At 38.9% G+C, this 19,114-nt stretch overlaps 1 protein-coding gene across 4 annotated transcripts in view; it reads left to right on the top strand.

Annotated features, from left to right (window-relative positions):
* MAP4K3 (mitogen-activated protein kinase kinase kinase kinase 3) overlaps positions 1-19,114 on the top strand; it is a 78,420-nt gene that overhangs the window by 27,631 nt on the left and 31,675 nt on the right. For 2 of the 4 annotated variants that reach the window (XM_088148645.1, XM_088148653.1), the window contains exons 10-15: positions 3,035-3,097; positions 3,180-3,261; positions 3,965-4,075; positions 7,928-8,000; positions 13,820-13,878; positions 17,593-17,655. In XM_088148645.1, the coding sequence (XP_088004771.1) occupies positions 3,035-3,097; positions 3,180-3,261; positions 3,965-4,075; positions 7,928-8,000; positions 13,820-13,878; positions 17,593-17,655 (451 nt within the window). The remainder of the gene's footprint in view (positions 1-3,034; positions 3,098-3,179; positions 3,262-3,964; positions 4,076-7,927; positions 8,001-13,819; positions 13,879-17,592; positions 17,656-19,114) is intronic. The other 2 variants (XM_088148661.1, XM_088148666.1) reach the window with 1 other exon arrangement.

The following is a 19,114-nucleotide window of genomic DNA, read 5'->3' on the forward strand; positions in this document are numbered from 1 at the left end:
AATGTTCTTCCAGTCTTTCAAAAAGGGGGAAAAAATGGACCCATGAAACTATAGGCCAATCAGCTTGACATCAGTACCTAGGAAAATCCTAGAAAAGATAATCAAGCAATGGGTTTGCAAGCACTTAGAAAGGAACAAGATGATTACTAGAAACCAGCATGGGTTTGTTAAAAATAGGTTGTGCCAGACAATTTTTTTTTAATAAAGTGACTACATTAGTAGATCAAGGGAATGCTGTAGATATAGTATACTTAGATTTCATTGTAGGAAGAGAGCTGTGCTGGTCTTTTTCAGTGGGCATCTGATGAAGTGAGCTGCAGATCACAAAACCTTATGTCTTTTAATAAAATCTGTTAGTCAGAAAAGGTGCTGTCAGACTCCTGATTTTTAGACTTCATAAAGGCATTTTATAAAGTTGAACATAACCTCCTTGATAAAATGGAACAATATGGGATGCATAGAACAATGGTGGATGGATTTGCACTTGGTTTTTTGAACTCTCCCAACCTGTGGTCCTTAATCGATCTATATCTGCATGGAGAGAGAGATGCAGTGAGGTACGTCAGTGCTCTTCAGTATTTTCATAAATGACTTAGATGAGGGGATAGAGGGAATGTTCATCAAATTTGCAGATGACAAATTTGGATGGGTGGGAGATTGCTAAAACCTCAGAAGGCTCAAGGTTTAAAAGAATCTTGACAGACTTGAATATTGGGCCCTACCCTGCAACATGCAGTTCAGTGGTGAGAAATGTAAGGTTCTGCATTTAGTTAGTTAGGAAAAAACAGTACAGGTACAAGATAGGCAATATCTGGCTTGGCAGTAGTACTTGAGAGAGGATCTTGATGTCCTGGTAGAATGCAGATTAAGAATGAGCTAGTACTGTGCTGCAGCTGCCAAAATGGCCATTGCAATCTGGGACAGATGTATAGTGTTTTGATCACAGTAAGTAATGGTTCCACTCTATGCTGGAACAATCAACCTCACCTGGAATACTATGTCCAGTTTTGGTTGCCACAATGCAAGAAGAACGCTGAAGAACTGGAAAGAGTACAGAGAAGGGTGACAAAGATGGTGAGAGGGTTGGAGACTAAACCTTAAGAATTGTTAAAGAAACTGGGTACATTTATCCTAAAGAAAAGAAGACTAAGGGAAGACATTATAGCAGTACCCCAATATTTGAAAAGCTGTCACAGGGAAGAAGATGTGGATTTATTCTCCATAGCGCATGAGGATAGAACAAAAATCCAGTAGATGGAAGATTTACAGAGGGAGATCCAAACTTAGAAGAGAAATTTCCTAACCATGAGAGTTGTAGTGGAAGAATTTGCCTCTGGAATTGTGGGTGCTTCATCACTGGAGGCATTAGCCATTTGTCTGGAGTGGTCAGGGTATTCCTGCCCTGGGCAGGAGGTTGGACTAGCATACATTCAAAGTCCCTGTAATTCTATGATTGCATAGAAATCTAAAATTAAAAACTAAAATTAAAAGCTAAAAAGCTAAAATTAAAAAAGAAAAAAAGAAAATGTCATTAAGGATTTCTGGTTAGGACATGCCAAGGACACAGATAGCCCACTCTCTCTTCCTTAGCTGGAAAATTCAAATCCCATCATCAAAATTCAAAATAAAATCCACAAATTTTAGTAGTGCAATTTCTGGCTATTTTTATTCTATTAAAAATAGAAATTGTTACATTTTGCCTGCATGAAAATTGGTAGCATTTTATTGGGTATTTGGGAGCAGAATAAAGCTGGAAACTGATGGACTAACTTTCACAGAGGCAAGGCACATGAATTTCTGGCTTGAAAACATCATCACAACTTAGAAATAGCTCCACATTGGGCTGAAATGTTTGGCCTTGCTCATCTGGCACATCTTACTACATCATTGAATATTCCTGAGGTCCCCAGACAGAAGGAAGAATGAAGGGCAGACCCTTGACTGAAAAAGATAGCTTACACATTTAGAGTTCATAAAAGCCTGTTTGACTAGAAATGGTACTAGAACAGATAATCAGTACTAGACTATGGGTTGCAGTAGTTCTATTAGATAGACACTTGAAAAAATATTTTTGGATTGGGAGGCCTGCCTGTTCTCTCAGGCCTTAGTCACTTCCTGATTCAATTTCTACAGTATACATAGGGCTGCCCTTTAAGAACATCCAGAAGCTGCAGCTGGTCCAGATTACAGTGGTACCAAAGTAATTGGTGCACCTCAATATGCCTATGTAACACTACTACTCAGCAAATTGCACCAGCTCCTAGTAGGTTCTCAGTACAATTCAAGATGCTGGTAATCACCTATGAAGGTGTATCATGTATGGTACAGGGCCAGGTTATTTGTAGGACCACCTATCTCCTGTTAACTTCTGCCTGTCCCACAAGTCTGCATAGGGTGACCATGCTCCTAGTCCTTTCTTTGAAGCATCATCTAATAGTAACTTGGGTATCTGCCTGTTCTATTGCTGCCCTTTGAATGAGCTCCCTGCTGAGGTTTGAGTGACCCTTTTAGGCTTTTGTAGATCTGTGAAGACCAGAGTTTTCTCCTGTTTGTTGGACCAAGATGGTGGATGAGTCTGTTCTATTGTGAGAGTGAGTGAGTGCTGTACCCACCCTCAGCTGTGTGTTGATCTTTATAAGATGTTCAGTGTTATACTGGTTTTGGTTTGTATTTATTTTTTACTTTGTTTTTGATTTTTATTGATGTACCCCACCCAGAGTCACAAATTGTGAGTGGGGCAATCTTACAAATTCATGAAATGAAACGAAATTATACTGTATGCAAACCCAGTCATATAGTTTCAAGGAAGCCTAACCATCCTACTTATCAAAGCTTTCTCAGCTTGTTTTCTTAAAAAAAGAAAGATTGGCCACTGGCTTAGTTTTTGCTGAAAGTAAACTTTTCTTCTCTTTTTCATTTTCTGAAGATGCAGTGGTGTTTTTCTGGCTAAAGGGAAACACGATGTTGCTTCTCTGCATGCATGTCAACTAATGACATGACTTTTCTGGAGTTAACCACTTTTCTTCTTTTTCAGAGCACTCTTTTTAATGACAAAAAGCAACTTTCAGCCTCCCAAACTAAAGGACAAAATGAAATGGTAAATATTACAGCTAGTTGAATTGTATTAGTTATTGTGGTCATTGAACACCTTTCTGAAGTCTGTAATTTTATGTTAAAAGGTCAAATAGCTTTCATCATTTTGTCAAAATGGCGCTTACAAAGAATCCTAAGAAAAGGCCTACAGCTGAAAAATTATTACAGGTATAACTGACTTTTCTATCTTTTTTCAAACTGTTTTAAAATTATCTGTATCCATTTTTGTTGTGTGAAGAAAGCTTCCATTAGGAGGTACTGGAGAAATTCAGCGTCTAACTTAGATACGTGTTAGTTGGGACTGCTTGTTTTGCTTGTTAGTTGGTTTGACATAGTATTGAGGTCTTAGGTCAGTGCAGAAACTGCTATGCAGTGCAATAGATGATACACCAGAAGAATCACTTTGTCCAAAATCAGCTCTCTGTGATATATGCCATGTCCTGGATGATACTGTTTAACCAGTAACCAATCCAGCATTAAAAAACAGGATCTTTAGGCCAGGGAGCCATGTTCGCTGTCATTTGGACTTGGTTTGATTACAACCACTCCTCAACTTGGATAGTAGCAACCTGCCATCCTTTCCCTACAGTGTTTGTGTTGTAGTCTCCCCTGCCAATAATCACTTTAGTAGTTTTCCTGATATAACCGTCATAACATATGGCCAGGTACCTTAGTCTTATTCTCCCCATTCTTTGAGAGCAGGGAGAAGAAGGGAAACATTGCTGGCTTACCTTGTAAAGCATGGAGAATTTTGAAATTTCTCTATTGGTTCTTCAGAATTCATCCAGAATGTTTTGAGAAGTCTTTATTCATCTTAAACTATAGTGCCAGCGTCTTTCATATACTTACCTATTGCACTTTGTGTTTTAAGCACCCTTTTATTACCCAGCCCTTAAGCCGGACCCTTGCTATTGAACTGTTGGATAAAATGAATAATCCTGATCATTCCACCTATCATGATTTTGATGATGATGATCCTGAGGTAAGAATATCATTTCAATATAGCTTAGGTAGTTAAATGTTTGGATATATAACCAATCCTGATAGCAATACTTAAAGCATACTATTTTACAGCAGGCACACAAGGTAGGCCAGTATTCTTCAATAAGGTTAGATTACCTAGCATATTTCTAATGCTTTGGGCTATTAAACCCATATGCCTCAACTTGCATTGCCAGTAGTGGAAATTATAGTACAAAACATCTGAAGGACACCAGATTTCCTGCCCTCACACTTACATCCATGTGATATTTTAACATAAATTTTCTAATGCTAGCACAGCCTACATGGGATGGACTACAGTCCCATGATCCCCAGCCAGGAAGGCCATTTTAAAAATATGTGGCTATTTCTGTTTGTTGCTATGTATCCTTTAGTGGAGAATCTGTTCATAAATGCAGTGAATTAGTAATGAAGCTGAATTCCTGATGGAAAAAGAAGCTTAGGTTGAAAGAATGCTATGCTACCTCAATCTGTGTTTTACACCACTGAATTCAAGAATAAAATCTGCAAGAAAGAAACTAATAATTAAGATAGTCTCTTTTGTCCTTATCCCAAAGACCCAGTGGGGTTCTGTGGTAGCACTAGCCATGCAGTAGCCATCACTGCTGAGAGAGCACAAGAACTGTTCTAATCCAGCATGGCAGCCACAACATTTATAGTTTTTTTTCAGTAGTTCAAAAGTTGTTGTTTTGATGCATGTCCTGTATATCTCTACATTGTGTTGTGTTTGACAAAGTGTAGATAATTCTTAAATTATAATTCTTAACCAGATTTTTGGCAAATGTTGGCTTAAAATGTCATGGCTAATATTCCTGACATATGCAGTGTAAAAATTTATATTATTTTTAGCTTTTTTAAAAAGAAAAATAGTCTCTGCAGGATGGCAAATCTCTACAGGATAGAAACAAAAATTCAGTACCTTAAATAGCTGTGAATGTAATGAGGTAAATTGATACTGCTTATTACAACTATGCAATATTGCTTATTGTGGTTATGCAGAATGTAATGCAAGGGTGCATCAATGACGCATCTCTCTTAGAACTGTTAAAGCTACTGTCTCTTGTGCAAAACATGTGCAGGAAGCAGTTTCCAAAGTAGCCACATGAGCCTTGCAAAAGATGCAGCTGCTTTAATAATCCAAAAAGAAGTGCCTTGCTCACGTTCTTAAGTATTTCAAAGCCCTTCATTCAGGTGTTTTTGCATAGCTTTAATGTTTAGAATCAGAATATTACTTATTTTCAGATGTTTGGGGACAATGTACACAACCTTGCTGGGAACTATTGGAATTGTAGCTCCAAAATAGCTAGAGTGCTGCTATATCACAGTTTCTAGTCTGTTTACAGGTAGTCCCCAGTTTAGGAACGAGTTCCATTCCAAAGGTTTGTCCTTAAGTCAAATTTGTATGTAAGCCAGAACAGTATTATTGTATAATACTGTATAAGTAGTATTGTGTAATGAACTCGAATCATTGTGTACTTAACTCAAATCACTGTGTATTTAATTTGAATTTTGCTACACTAGACTCCGTTCTTAATTGTGGGTCATCTGTAACCTGGGCATTCTTAATTCAGCCTTTCTGATTTATTCATATTTAGAGGTAATATGGATTATCTGGATCCCTTCCAGTCAGGTTTCAGGCCTGAATATGGAACGAAAACGGCATTGGTCGCACTTATGGATGACCTCTGGCAGGAGCGGGATGGTGGAAGTGCGACCATCCTTGCTCTCCTTGATCTCTCAGCAGCTTTGGATACCGTTGACCACAGTATCCTGTTGGGATGGCTCAGGGAATTGGGGGTGGGCAGCACAGTCTTGTGCTGGTTTGCCTCCTTTCTCCAGGGCCGATCCCAATCAGTGGTGATAGGGAGCGAGAGGTCCCATCCTTGGCCCCTCCTTTGTGGGGTGCCGCAGGGCTAAGTTCTTTCTCTGCTCCTTTTCAACATCTACATGAAACCGCTGGGCGAGTTTCCGTCATCATGGGATGAGGTATCATCAGTATGCTGATGATATGCAGCTATACATCTCCATCCCTGGTGAAGTAAGTGATGCCGTGGCCACCCTTTCGCGGTGCCTGGAGGCTGTAAGGGTCTGGATGGGGAACAACAGGCTTCGGCTGAACCCTGGTAAGATGGAGTAGCTGTGGGTTAATGGCTCCTCTGTATCCAGGATTTTGTGATCTTTAGTGCTGGATGGGGTGGCACTGCCCCAGACAGACCCAGTGCGTAATCTGGGGGTCCTCCTAGACTCACGGCTCCTGCTTGAAGAGCAGGTGGCAGCCGTGGCAAGGAGGGCCTTTGCACAACTTCGGGTTGTGCATCAGTTACGCCCTTTTCTGGATTGGGATGCCCTCTGAACAGTCACTCACGCCCTTGTTATCTCCCAGATAGACTACTGCAATGCACTCTACATGGGGCTACCCTTGAAGAGTATCCAGAAGCTACAGCTGGTCCAGAATGCAGCCGCGCAGGCTATTGTTGGAGCCCCAAAGAGAGCCCATGTAACATCTCTGCTCCGCGAGCTGCATTGGGTGCCAGTTTGCTTCCAGGTCCAATTCAAGGTGTTGGTTATCACCTTTAAAGCCCTACATGGCATGGGACCAGGTTATCTAAAGGACCACCTCTCCCCTATGACTTCAACCCGTCCCACCCAATCACACAGAGAGGGCATGATTCGGACCCCCTTGTGAAAGAACTTCGACTGTTGGGGTCCAGAAGGCGGGCCTTCTCTGCGGTAGCCCCTGCTCTTTGGAACATTCTGCCCCCAGAGGTGCGACTGGCCCCCACACTCCTGGCCTTCCGTAAGGCTTTGAAGACCTGGTTCTGCCGCCTGGGGTGGGGAGGGAGTACCCCAAGCATGGGGATGGCTAGCCCCATAGAGGCCTTCTGTCTTCAGCCTCAGATTTTTCATCCTCTTGGACTCTCCTTCTCCTTTTTAGTAATGTTTTTAATTAATGTTTTATGTATTTATATCTATGTTTTTAATGTTTGTTGTGAATCACCCAGAGTTCCCCCATTGGGGGGAGATGGGCGGTTGAAAAATTTAATAAATAAATAAATAAATCTTGGTAGTTTATGACAATGTTAAGTTATTTTTATTAGGTACCCTGATCTTTCAAATTTGGGAAATATCTAACATCAGTTAAAGCAGACATTAATTATTACTTTTAAAAATTGCCTTTGATTCTGTAGCTTAATGTCAAAAATAGCATCTACTTGTAATTTTTCACTAATTTAAAATGAACCTATTTAAAGGAACAATGACTAGAAACAGAATGAACAAATAGTTGTGAAGAGAGGGAGAGAACTTCCCCTGCTGCCCACCTGCTTGTTTGCTTCTCTTCATGTAGCTAATTTAATTAACTAACTTGTCCAGGGAGTTCTGATGTGTATTAACAATAACAATGGAATAGATGGCTTTCCTAATAAAGGATGGTTCTTCCAAAAGCCAAAGATAAAGTCCACTTGAACAGTCATGTCTAAGGCCTTCCTTAAATTAATATTTTGTCATTAGCTGGCAGGGCTTTACTCATGGATAGAAGTATAGGAAGAAATATTACTTTGCCAAATACATCCCAGTGGATAAATGATGGTTATATAAGGTAGTAGACTTTTTAAACCAAGTGTGGCTTTCCACTGGGAATTAATGCAAATTTTGGAGCAGCAGTCTTAATCTGAAAATCAGAGTTATCTCTTCCATTCCAGGAAATGTAGTTGCTTGAAACTGATTTTAATTCAAGTCTCAGTGGATCATAAAAATCTCTTGTACTGTGGTTTATAAAGGGGGGATTATTTTGTTCATTTTTAATGAATATTTAATGCCATATTTTTCCCAGCCTCTTGTACCTCATAGAATTCACTCAACAAGTAGAAATGTGAGAGAAGAAAAAACACGCTCTGAAATAAACTGTAAGTAGAGTCACACTTTTTAAACTAACCTGAAAAAATTATTCCTATCTACAAGGATGGTTCATATTGGGTGATTGCATCTCTTTTAGATTAGGCATCCTAACCCAGTTGCATATTAGGTATAATGTTGAAATGCAGACCATATGCATGAATTTCATAAATGAAAGTTTACTGAGTGTCAGCCTTGCGAGGTAGTCCAGACAAGAAGCACACCCAGAAGTACTAGTTCTAATTTTATTGTAAGGCTACATTAACAGAATCTTGCAAGTCTGAAAGTACATCTCTTCCCCCTCCTTGCCTTTACATTCCAAGAAACTAGGGAGGGTCCCTTCTGAGACATTTGCCACACCCATATTCCTTCTGCAGACTCAGCTGCCACTTGTCTGACCATTGTCTAGTCTGTGGCTCTTCCTCCTGTCTCCCAAGGTCATTCCCATATACCATTACACTGAACAAGAAAGAAGGGGCAGAAAAATGAGTTTAATGGTATTTTAAAGATCTACTTGGACTACCTTTACAGCACAGTCAGGTGTACAGTACTGTGCAAAGGTTTTAGGCAGGTGTGAAAAAATGATGTAAAGTAAGAATGCTTTCAAAAATATATATTATAATTGTTTATATTTATCCATTTACAAAATGCAAAGTGAGCGAACAGAAGAAAAATCTAAGTCAAATCAATATTTGGTGTGACTACCCTTTGGCTTCAAACCAGCATCAATTCTTACACTTGCACACTTCGTACACTTGCACAAAGTCAGGGATCTTGTAGGATTAGAGTCAGGTGTATGATTAACCAGTTATACCAAGCAGGTGCTAATGATTATCAATTTCATATGTAGGTTGAAACACAGTCATTAACTGAAACAGAAACAGCTGTGTAGGAGGCTTAAAACTGGGTGAGGAACAGCCAAACTCTGTTACTAAGGTAAGGTTGTGGAAGACAGTTTCATGTCACAGGTCATTCACCGTGGCAAGACTGAGCACAGCAACAAGACACAAGGTAATTATACTGCATCAGCAAGGTCTCTCCCAGGCAAAAATTTCAAACCAGACTGGGGTTTCAAGATGTGCTGTTCAAGCTCTTTTGAAGAAGCACAAAGAAACGGGCAACGTTGAGGACCATAGACGCAGTGGTCGGTCAAGAAAACTTAATGCAGCAGATGAAAGACACATCATGCTTACTTCCCTTTGACATCAGAAGATGTCCAGCAGTGCTATCAGCACAGAACTGGCAGAAACCAGTGGGACCCAGGTACTCCCATCTACTGTCCGGAGAGATCTGGCCAGAAGTGGACTTCATGGAAGAATTGCAGCCAAAAAGCCATACCTCCAACGTGGAAACAAGGCTAAGCGACTCAACTATGCACAAAAACATAGGAACTGGGATGCAGAAAAATGGCAGCAGGTGCTCTGGACTGATGAGTCAAAATTTGAACTGTTTGGCTGTAGCAGGAGGCAATTTGTTTGCCGAAGGGCTGGAGAGCAGTACAATAATGAGTGTCTGCAGGCAACAGTGAAGCTTGGTGGAGGTTTCTTGCAAGTTTGGGGCTGCATTTCTGCAAATGGAGATTTGGGCAGGATCAATGGTGTCCTCAATACTGAGAAATACAGGCAGATACTTATCCATCATACCATCAAGGAGGCATGTGATTGGCCCCAAATTTATTCTGCAGCAGGACAGTGACCTGAAACATACAGCCAGTGTCATGAAGAACTATCTTCAGCGTAAAGAAGAACAAGGAGTCCTGGAAGTGATGGTTTGGCCCCACAGAGCCCTGATCTCAACATCATTGAGTCTGTCTGGGATTACATGAAGAGACAGAAGGATTTGAGGCAGCCTACATCCACAGGAGATCTGTGGTTAGTTCTCCATGTTTGGAACAACCTACCTGCCAAGTTCCTTCAAAAACTGTTTGCAAGTCTACCTAGAAGAGTTGATGCTATTTTGAAGGCAAAGGGTGGTCACACCAAATATTGATTTGATTTGGGTTTTTCTTCTGTTTGCTCACTTTGCATTTTGTAAATTGATAAACATAAACAATTACAATATATATTTTTGAAAGCATTCTTACTTTACAGCATTTTTTCACACCTGTCTAAAACTTTTGCACAGTTGTTGTTGTTGTTTAGTCGTTAAGTCGTGTCCGACTCTTCGTGACCCCATGAACCATATTGCGCCAGGCCTTCCTGTCCTTCACTGCCTCCCTGAGTTTGCTCAGTTTCATGCTCATTGCTTCAGTGATGCTATCTAACCATCTCATCCTCTGCCGTCCTCTTCTCCTTTTGCCTTCAATCTTTCCCAGCATCAGGGTCTTCTCCAAAGAGATCTCTCTTCGCATTAGGTGACCAAAATATCTGAGCTTGAGCTTCATTATCGATCCTTCCAATGAGCAATCAGGGTTGATTTCCTTTAAGATTGACTGGTTTGACCTCCTAGCAGTCCAGGGGACTCTCAAGAGTCTTCTCCAGCACCACAGTTCAAAGGCATCAATTCTTCGGCGCTCGGCCTTTTTATGGTCCAGCTCTCACAGCCATACATTACTACTGGAAAAACCATAGCTTTGACTATGCGGATCTTTGTCGGCAAGGTGACGTCTCTGCTTTTTAATATGCTATCTAGGCTTGCCATAGCTTTCCTCCCAAGGAGCAAGCGTCTTTTAATTTCATGGCTGCTGTCTCCATCTGCAGTGATCTTGGAGCCCAAATAAATGAAGTCTGTTACTGCTTCCATTTCTACCCCTTCTATTTGCCAGGAATTGATGGGTCCAGATGCCATGATCTTAGTTTTTTTAATGTTGAGTTTCAAGCCAGCTTTTGCACTCTCCTCTTTCACCCTCATCAAGAGGCTCTTTAGTTCTTCTTCACTTTCTGCCATTAGGGTGGTATCGTCCGCATATCTGAGGTTGTTGATGATTCTCCCTGCAATCTTAATTCCGGCTTGTGATTCTTCCAGCCTGGCATTTCTCATGATGTACTCTGCATATAGGTTAAATAAGCAGGGTGACAGTATACAGCCTTGTCGTACACCTTTCCCTATTTTGAACCAATCGGTTGTTCCATGACCGGTTCTAACTGTTGCTTCTTGGCCCGCATACAGATTTCTCAGGAGACAGGTAAGGTGGTCTGGTACTCCCATCTCTTTAAGAATTTGCCACAGTTTGTTGTGATCCACACAATCAAAGGCTTTTGCATAGTCAATGAAGCAGAAGTAGATATTTTTCTGGAACTCTCGTGCTTTCTCCATGATCCAGCGAATGTTGGCGATTTGATCTCTAGTTCCTCTGCCTCTTCGAAACCCAGCTTGTACATCCGGTAGTTCTCGGTTCATGTATTGCTGAAGCCTAGCTTGTAGGATTTTGAGCATAACCTTGCTAGCATGTGAAATGAGTGCAATTGTGCGATAGTTTGAGCATTCTTTGGCGTTGCCCTTCTTTGGAATTGGAATGTAAACTGACCTTTTCCAATCCCGTGGCCACTGTTGCGTTTTCCAAACTTGCTGGCATATTGAGTGCAGCACTTTAACACCATCATCTTTTAGTATTTTAAATAACTCAGCTGGAATACTGTCATCTCCACTAGCTTTGTTGTTAGCAATGCTTCCTAAGGCCCACTTGACTTCACTCTCTAGGATGTCTGGCTCAAGGTCAGTGATCACACCAGCGTGGACATCAGGGACATTAAGATCTTTCTTGTATAGTTCTTCTGTGTATTCTTGCCACCTCTTCTTAATCTCTTCTGCTTCTGTTAGGTCCCTGCCTTTTTTGTCCTTTATCATGCCCATCTTTGCACTAAACGTTCCTTTCATATCTCCAATTTTCTTGTAGAGATCTCTAGTCTTCCCCATTCTATTGTTTTCCTCGATTTCTTTGCATTGTTCATTTAAGAAGGCCTTCTTATCTCTCCTGGCTATTCTCTGGAAATCTGCATTCAGTTGCTTATATCTTTCCCTTTCACCCTTGCTTTTCGCATTCCTTCTTTCCACAGCTATTTGTAAAGCCTCATCAGACAGCCATTTTGCTTTCTTGCATTTCTTTTTCTTTGGGATGGTTTTAGTTGCTGCCTCCTGTACAATGTTACGGACCTCCGTCCATAGTTCTTCAGGCACTCTGTCTACCAAATCTAATCCTCTAAATCTATTCATCACCTTCACTGTGTACTCACAAGGAATATGATCTAAGTCATACCTGAGTGGTCTAGTGGTTTTCCCTACATTCTTCAATTTAAGCCTAAATTTTGCAGTAAGAAGCTCATGATCTGAGCCACAGTCAGCTCCTGGTCTTGTTTTTGCTGTCTGTATAGAGCTTCTCCATCTTTGGCTGCAAAGTATATAATCAATCTGGTTTCGGTATTGACCATCTGGTGATGTCCATGTGTAGAGTCGTCTCTTGTGTTGTTGGAAAAGAGTGTTTGCTATGACTAGCTTGTTCTCTTGACAGAACTCTATTAGCCTTTGCCCTGCTTCATTTTGTACTCCAAGGCCAAACTTGCCTGTTATTCCGATTACTCCTTGACTTCCTACTTTAGCATTCCAATCCCCTATGATGAAAAGGACATCTTTTTTTGGTGCTAGTTCTAGAAGGTGTTGTAGGTCTTCATAGAAGCGGTCAACTTCAGCTTCTTCAGCATCAGTGGTTGGGGCATAGACTTGGATGACTGTGATATTGAATGGTTTGCCTTGGATACGCACTGAGATCATTCTGTCGTTTTTGAGGTTGTACCCCATTACTGCCTTTCCCACTCTCTTATTCACTATGAGTGCAACTCCATTTCTTCTAAGGGTTTCTTGCCCACAGTAGTAGATATAATGGTCACCCAAATTAAATTCACCCATTCCCGTCCATTTCAGTTCGCTGATTCCCAAGATGTCGACGTTCAATCTTGTCATCTCATGTTTGACCACATCCAGCTTGCCTTGGTTCATAGATCTTACATTCCAGGTACCTATACAATATTGTTCTTTACAGCATCGGACCTTCTTTTCGCTTCCAGATACATCCACAGCTGAACGTCCTTTCGGCTTTGGCCCAGCCGCTTCACTCTTTCTGGAGCTACTTGGAAATGTCCTCCGCTCTTCCCCAGTAGCATATTGGACACCTTCCGACCTGAGGGGCTCATCTTCCGGCGTCATATCTTTTAGCCTTTTAACATTGTCCATGGGGTTTTCTTGGCAAGGATACTGGAGTGGGTTGCCATTTCCTTCTCCAGTGGACCACATTTTGTCAGAACTCTCTGTCATGACCTGTCCGTCTTGGGTGGCCCTGCACGGTATAGCTCATGGCTTCACTGAGTTACGCAAGCCCCTTCGCCACGACAAGGCAGTGATCCATGAAGGGGTTTGCACAGTATTGTATGTTTATTATTCAGAAGTAATCCTGCTGAATTATGTGGTTTACTCCCTAGTAAGTATATTAAAGCTTGCTTCCCTTGTTAAGAGTTATGGACATGTGTTCTTTTTCTGTCCCATTCCTCCAATCACCTTCTTAGGAGAAAAGGCAATAGTTAGCTCCTATTGGGTTTGTCCGGTCAAACATAGTGGAGCTGACTAAAGAGACGCTTTCCTTCTCTATATGTGTACATGCTGATGGGGAAGAAAGGATGCAAGTCTCACTATTTTTTTTCTCAACCAGGCTTCATTAATTATCATTGTAGCTTTGGGTTGTTTTTGTTGTTATTTATAGTCAAGCTAGCTTCTCTGGGCTTCTATTTTGTTTGTTTTTTTCTGTTTCTTAGTGTTCCCGAGAATAATAATACAATAAGTTTGGAAAACCACTGGGAGAATATATAATCATTTTTTATCATCTATTTGTTCTTTTTAATAGTTGGTCAAGTAAAATTTGATCCTCCTTTAAGAAAGGAGACAGAGCCACATCATGAGTTCGTAAGTAATGCAACCATATTAGACTTCTTATCTAAAATATCATGTGAATAATGAAACAGTGCAGATCTATGGACTATGTATTTTGTTCAGTATAAAACACATTTGTATAAGACCTCAAAATGATTAAGGAATTATCTGAGGAATTTCTGTATATTTTGAGAATTTTAAAATTTAATCAGCAATGGCTATATAAGTATTGCCAGTCGAAGGGGCAATTTCCTCAGCTTTCCCATTCTTGTCTCCACTTCCTTCAACTGCTTTAGCATAGGGTGCAGTGAAAACAGGAGATTCCCATTTTCATAATTATTGTCTCGTAAATTCTTTAGTTGATAGCATCTACAAGGGATACCAGAACACAAAATAAATATTCTGCTCACTTTATAAGTTTTGAGTTAGTAGAGGGGAATTAACGGTTACATTTTGTATCTTGTTATTCCATTATTGAACATTCCTCCTTTGCCATCTGTAAAGTTGAAGGTAGGAAAGCAGTGGGATTTGGAAGATGGGATTTGGTGTATGGCTGGAAAATACACCAAATGGAAAATGCAGAATTTTAGAAAGTCTGGAAAAGGCATATAGGCTTTTCATATTGTAAACTATATCTTGTAAACTATCTAGAGTCATTTCTGACTGTGGTGGGAGACGGAGGGAGGAAGGGAGGAAGGAATGCAATCAGTGTATGAGGAGTTGCTACACAAATCAGCATCCCATGATATTCAGTTATATATGTGTATCCCTTTTAAAATTACCCCTTGTGATGATCTCTCAGGACAAAAGACTTCTTGTTTCAGAAGATAGGAAACTTTTATTTTAGCTTGTGTCAGTTTATTTTTTTATTTCCTTTGGAGGACATTTTTGCTGGATATATTGCAAAAATGAGCCAGACTGACATAGGCATATGAAAAACTCTTGCTTGCTAAAACTGCTTTTCATGAAGCACTATATTCATCTAGCCCTTCATCTTCACTTGAGTTATCAGGATCTCTTTGGTTATTATACAGACACTCTTATGTATGATTTACTAAAAGAGAAGCTAATAAAATAGCTGTCAGATTTAACTTAGTAAATTTGCATTTGCTTAATTGAAGTCACGCTAACAGAGAGTTGAGAGCCCATAAAGCTAGCAATGTTTTCATTCTTCTTTGGCAATTAATACCTGGTCTAACTTTTCATTTTGTATATTGTCTTATAGTGATAGGATGTTGCCTTAAGCTGATAGTTGGTCCACATGATTCGGTACCATGTATATCATATGTGATCAAGCAACCCTGCAGCCCTTCAAAGGCTCTAGTACATGGTTCCAAGGTGGAGAATGGCATGTGGAAAGAGAGATCTTTGCACATTTTCCTTCCCATTTAAATTGCAAAAGCTGACAGCTGGGGATGGGCAAAGTAAGATTATTTTAGGGAGAAATGAGAGACAAAGCTGAGCATCCAGGGCCAATCACTCATCAACTCTACATTTGGCTCTTAAATGATTTGACTGCTCAGGATTTCAGTTAAGAGTATTTCCCAGTCCCACGCAGAGATTCTAAGGATTTAGATATATGTTCTCCAGTGAATAATGGATAGATTGGGGAGAATAAAGATGGTGGAAGGAATCCTTGTTTGGGGCTCCTTATTTGATAAGACCAGTGCCTAGAACTATGACAAAAAGGGAAATGGATGTATGAGAAAAAAATGAGGATTTGTCCTAAATAAGTGACAAACTCCTAGTTTGCTGCCTTCACAATTTCAAGCATTAATACCAGTCGGTGTGTGCTAAGTTAAGCAATTCACTCCATCCAGTATATTATACCAGTGGACTTTAATTCATGTAAGGTGCTTTCCATTCTTCTTGTTCTGCAACCCAGTGTAGTTCAGAGGCTTATCTAGTTCAGAGGCTTTCCCATCTGTATAGGATAGAGGTGGTGAGGACTGAAGGGAATAGGTGGAATTCATTCACCAATAGTGTCCATTTTGGGCTTGTTTTATATCCTTCCTAGAGATTTTATTTCATGCGGTTTTACTGATTTTAAATTAAAATTTATTGATAAATATTTCTCATCTATTGTAGAGATACTTCTTATCTCACATTGCATCAGCTAATGTTTTGTTTTAGTCTCAGTCAGGAGTCCTATTTTATAATACAGTGTTCTTGTACAGATAATTATTGCTATGAGTATAGATATATAGATGGTTTTTAAACTAGATTGTACACTTGGTATGCACCAAGAAACCAAAATTTATCTAATTTCAAAAGAATTTACTGAGCAATCACTATGTATACATTTTGTATTAATTTGCACAAACAGTAGCCTTTATTGTATCAGTAGCCCTTAGCTAAGCCAGTTTATCAATTCTGCTTTCTTTTCAAGAGTCCTCTCATTTGATTGGCATAGATTGGCATCATTTTTACATGTCAGGATTTCATTATTCTTTTCCAACAATTAATTTCAAATAGTTTATTCTGATTTGGAATCTCCATTAATTTTTATTCTCTTGAGGAATGTGAAAGCTGATACTTTTTTAGAGCAACCCAAGAAAAGTCAGTTTAAACAAACACCAAAATACATTGCTTATTTGTCTAAACCAATACATATTTGTTTCTTCTAAGTGTGACATTGGTCACAACCTCAGCATAGGTTTTTCTGTTATTCTATGACTGAGGCATGAAGATATTCTGAGTTATTTACAATCTCACTTTTGTTGACGTTCAGTCAGAACTTTCATAAAATAGGTCTTCCATGTATCTTCTTAGTATACAATTCAGTTATAACACGCTCAGTAAACTGGTTATAAGTAAAATTGGATACCTTCAGCAATATCTGGGGTCTGAAGAGTAGCCTGATACTTTCAGAAGTGGTATGAACCTAAATAGAAACTGTTTTCCTTTCTATAACTGTTTATAGTGTTTGATAGTTTCCCTTTGTATCAAGAAAAAACTGTTTAAGGAAAAACAAGCCATTCCTCCCCATTCCAAGAATTAAAGGTATAATTCTTCAAAAAGCAGTTCTGATTTTAATATGACCCTTTCTCCCTTTGAAAGTAAGATTAGACATTTAAAAAATCTACCAATTTCTCAACAAATCTAAGATAATCCTCCAATTTAAAAGTAAATTATTTGCAGGGAGGACTTAACTTCAAGTAGAGTATATGGAATCAACTTCCAATAAAGGACACAGGTTTACAGTTGTAGAATTGAACTAGGTCGTTAAATTGGTAGTTGGCCGTTTAACAAGTGTAATGTTTTTATTTTACTTATGTTAAACTCTGAGAAACTCTAGCTTCAAGCTTGATCTTCAAGGAGGTTTCTTATTTTCATTCAATAGCCTTTTGAAATAATAGATATTGGGAAAATTAAGTGTGAGAATCATATTTCAGCATTGTATGTGATACGAATCCAAATCATATAATAGGATAGAAATCATGGAATGTCCTAAATCTGCTTTATTCAGTGAAGGATAACTGAACTTCTATTTTTAAATTGGGGGGGGTGCAGGAAGGAGGGACAAAGGGAGGGAAGAGATGAAAATTAAATGAGACCTTTTCATCTGCTGTTATATTTTGTTTTAAACCATAACTACACATATGATATTATACTAATCCAACTGTTATTTGTAGACTCTAAGAAATAGTAAGAGTCAGCTATTGTGCAAAAATATCCCTTTGTACTTGGATTTATTTCAATCTAGAAATAATTAACTTGAGTTTCTGATCTTTATCTGATAAACAGCCTGACAGTAACGATTTTTTGGACAGTTCAGAAGAAATATACTACACTGCAAGATCTAATCTGGTATTTTCATCTATTGCTTTTTCTTTGTCAGTGTATACGTGTGTTGTTTTTAAAAATGAAATGTTTTGCCCAGCTCTTGTGCTGCTTTGGCCATTTGTAGACTTGTTAAAAGTCTATCAAATTCAGTAAACAGTTCAACAATAAAATTATTCATTTTCAGTGTAACATTATAATGTATTTATTTTCATATGATGAGTTGTATAATCTCATGTATTTAAATAAATCAGTTTGCAAGAATTATTAATTATTATTAATTAATTATTATTAAATTAAATTATTAAATTAAATTATTAGATTATTAAATTATTAAATTATTAAATTAAATTATTAAATTAAATTATTGTTATTAATTATTAATTATTAATTATTATAATTAATTATTTATTATTAAGAATTATTAGACATATTTTAGCATTTAAATAACTAAGTGGCAAATGGTTAGGTAAGAAGGAATTAGAGAACATGGCATGTATGTACCATTTCAGCTTCATGATATTTGCATAAAATAAATTTCTGTTTAAAAGAAGTTAGTGTGAGAAATTACGTATCTTCTTCTCTCTTAATTTTTCCAACATCGAAGTTCAAACCTTGTTCAATATTCTTTTTATCCTGCTTCTTCAAAGACCAACTTTCATTTCCATGAAAATCCACACATTTGCAGTGTCATAGGGAATACCATTGCTTGCACACTTCTGATCTTTGTCAGTATAGAGACTTCATGGCATCTTTTCTGGGGCCTTCATGGTTGTTCTAACAAGTGTTAGTCTGCAGCATATTTCTCAATTGCTTGTTCCTTTACTGTTGATGTTTGATCCTAAAAGGTAGAACGTATCTTCTACTTCAATATTTTCATTTCACGCTGCCCAGAGTCACTTTGTGTGAGATGAGCAGAGAGAGAGAGAGGGAGAGATAGTCAGATCTAGAGGTGGTGGTTGTCATTAGTTTTTGGATTGATTGATTACATGTTATCAAGTCATTGTCAACTCTTAGTCACTACATACTGTACTTACATTTTCTCCATGATGATCTGTCCCTGATCCTTCAAGTCTTCCAGTGGTACACCGATTACCACTGTTGTCCCCTTCTTCTCTTTCCTTCCATCTTTCCCAGCATTAAAGCCTACTCCAGAGATTTAGATCTTCACATAATGTGTTGCATAATAAAGTAGGATTATTTGAGCCTATTTATTTGTGCTTCATGTGAGAACTCTGGATAGATTTATTCAGTGATCCATTGGTTTGTTTTCTTGGCTGTCTACAGTATTCCCAGAAGTCTTGTCAAACACTAAAGTTCAAAAGTGTCAATACTCTTTCTAACTTGTTTCTTCAAAGTCCAACTTTCGCTTCCATAGAATGTCACAGGGAATACCATGGCTTGTGTGATTCCGATCTTTGTAGGTATAGACACATCAAGGCATTTGAATATCTTTTCCAAGGCCTTCATGGCTGCTCTACCAAGT

The sequence above is a fragment of the Python bivittatus genome, unplaced genomic scaffold (genome assembly GCF_059951505.1).
Source record: "Python bivittatus isolate LINGU-HERP-01145 unplaced genomic scaffold, Pbiv_v1 ctg000020_np1212, whole genome shotgun sequence".
NCBI classification, from domain to species: domain Eukaryota; kingdom Metazoa; phylum Chordata; class Lepidosauria; order Squamata; family Pythonidae; genus Python; species Python bivittatus.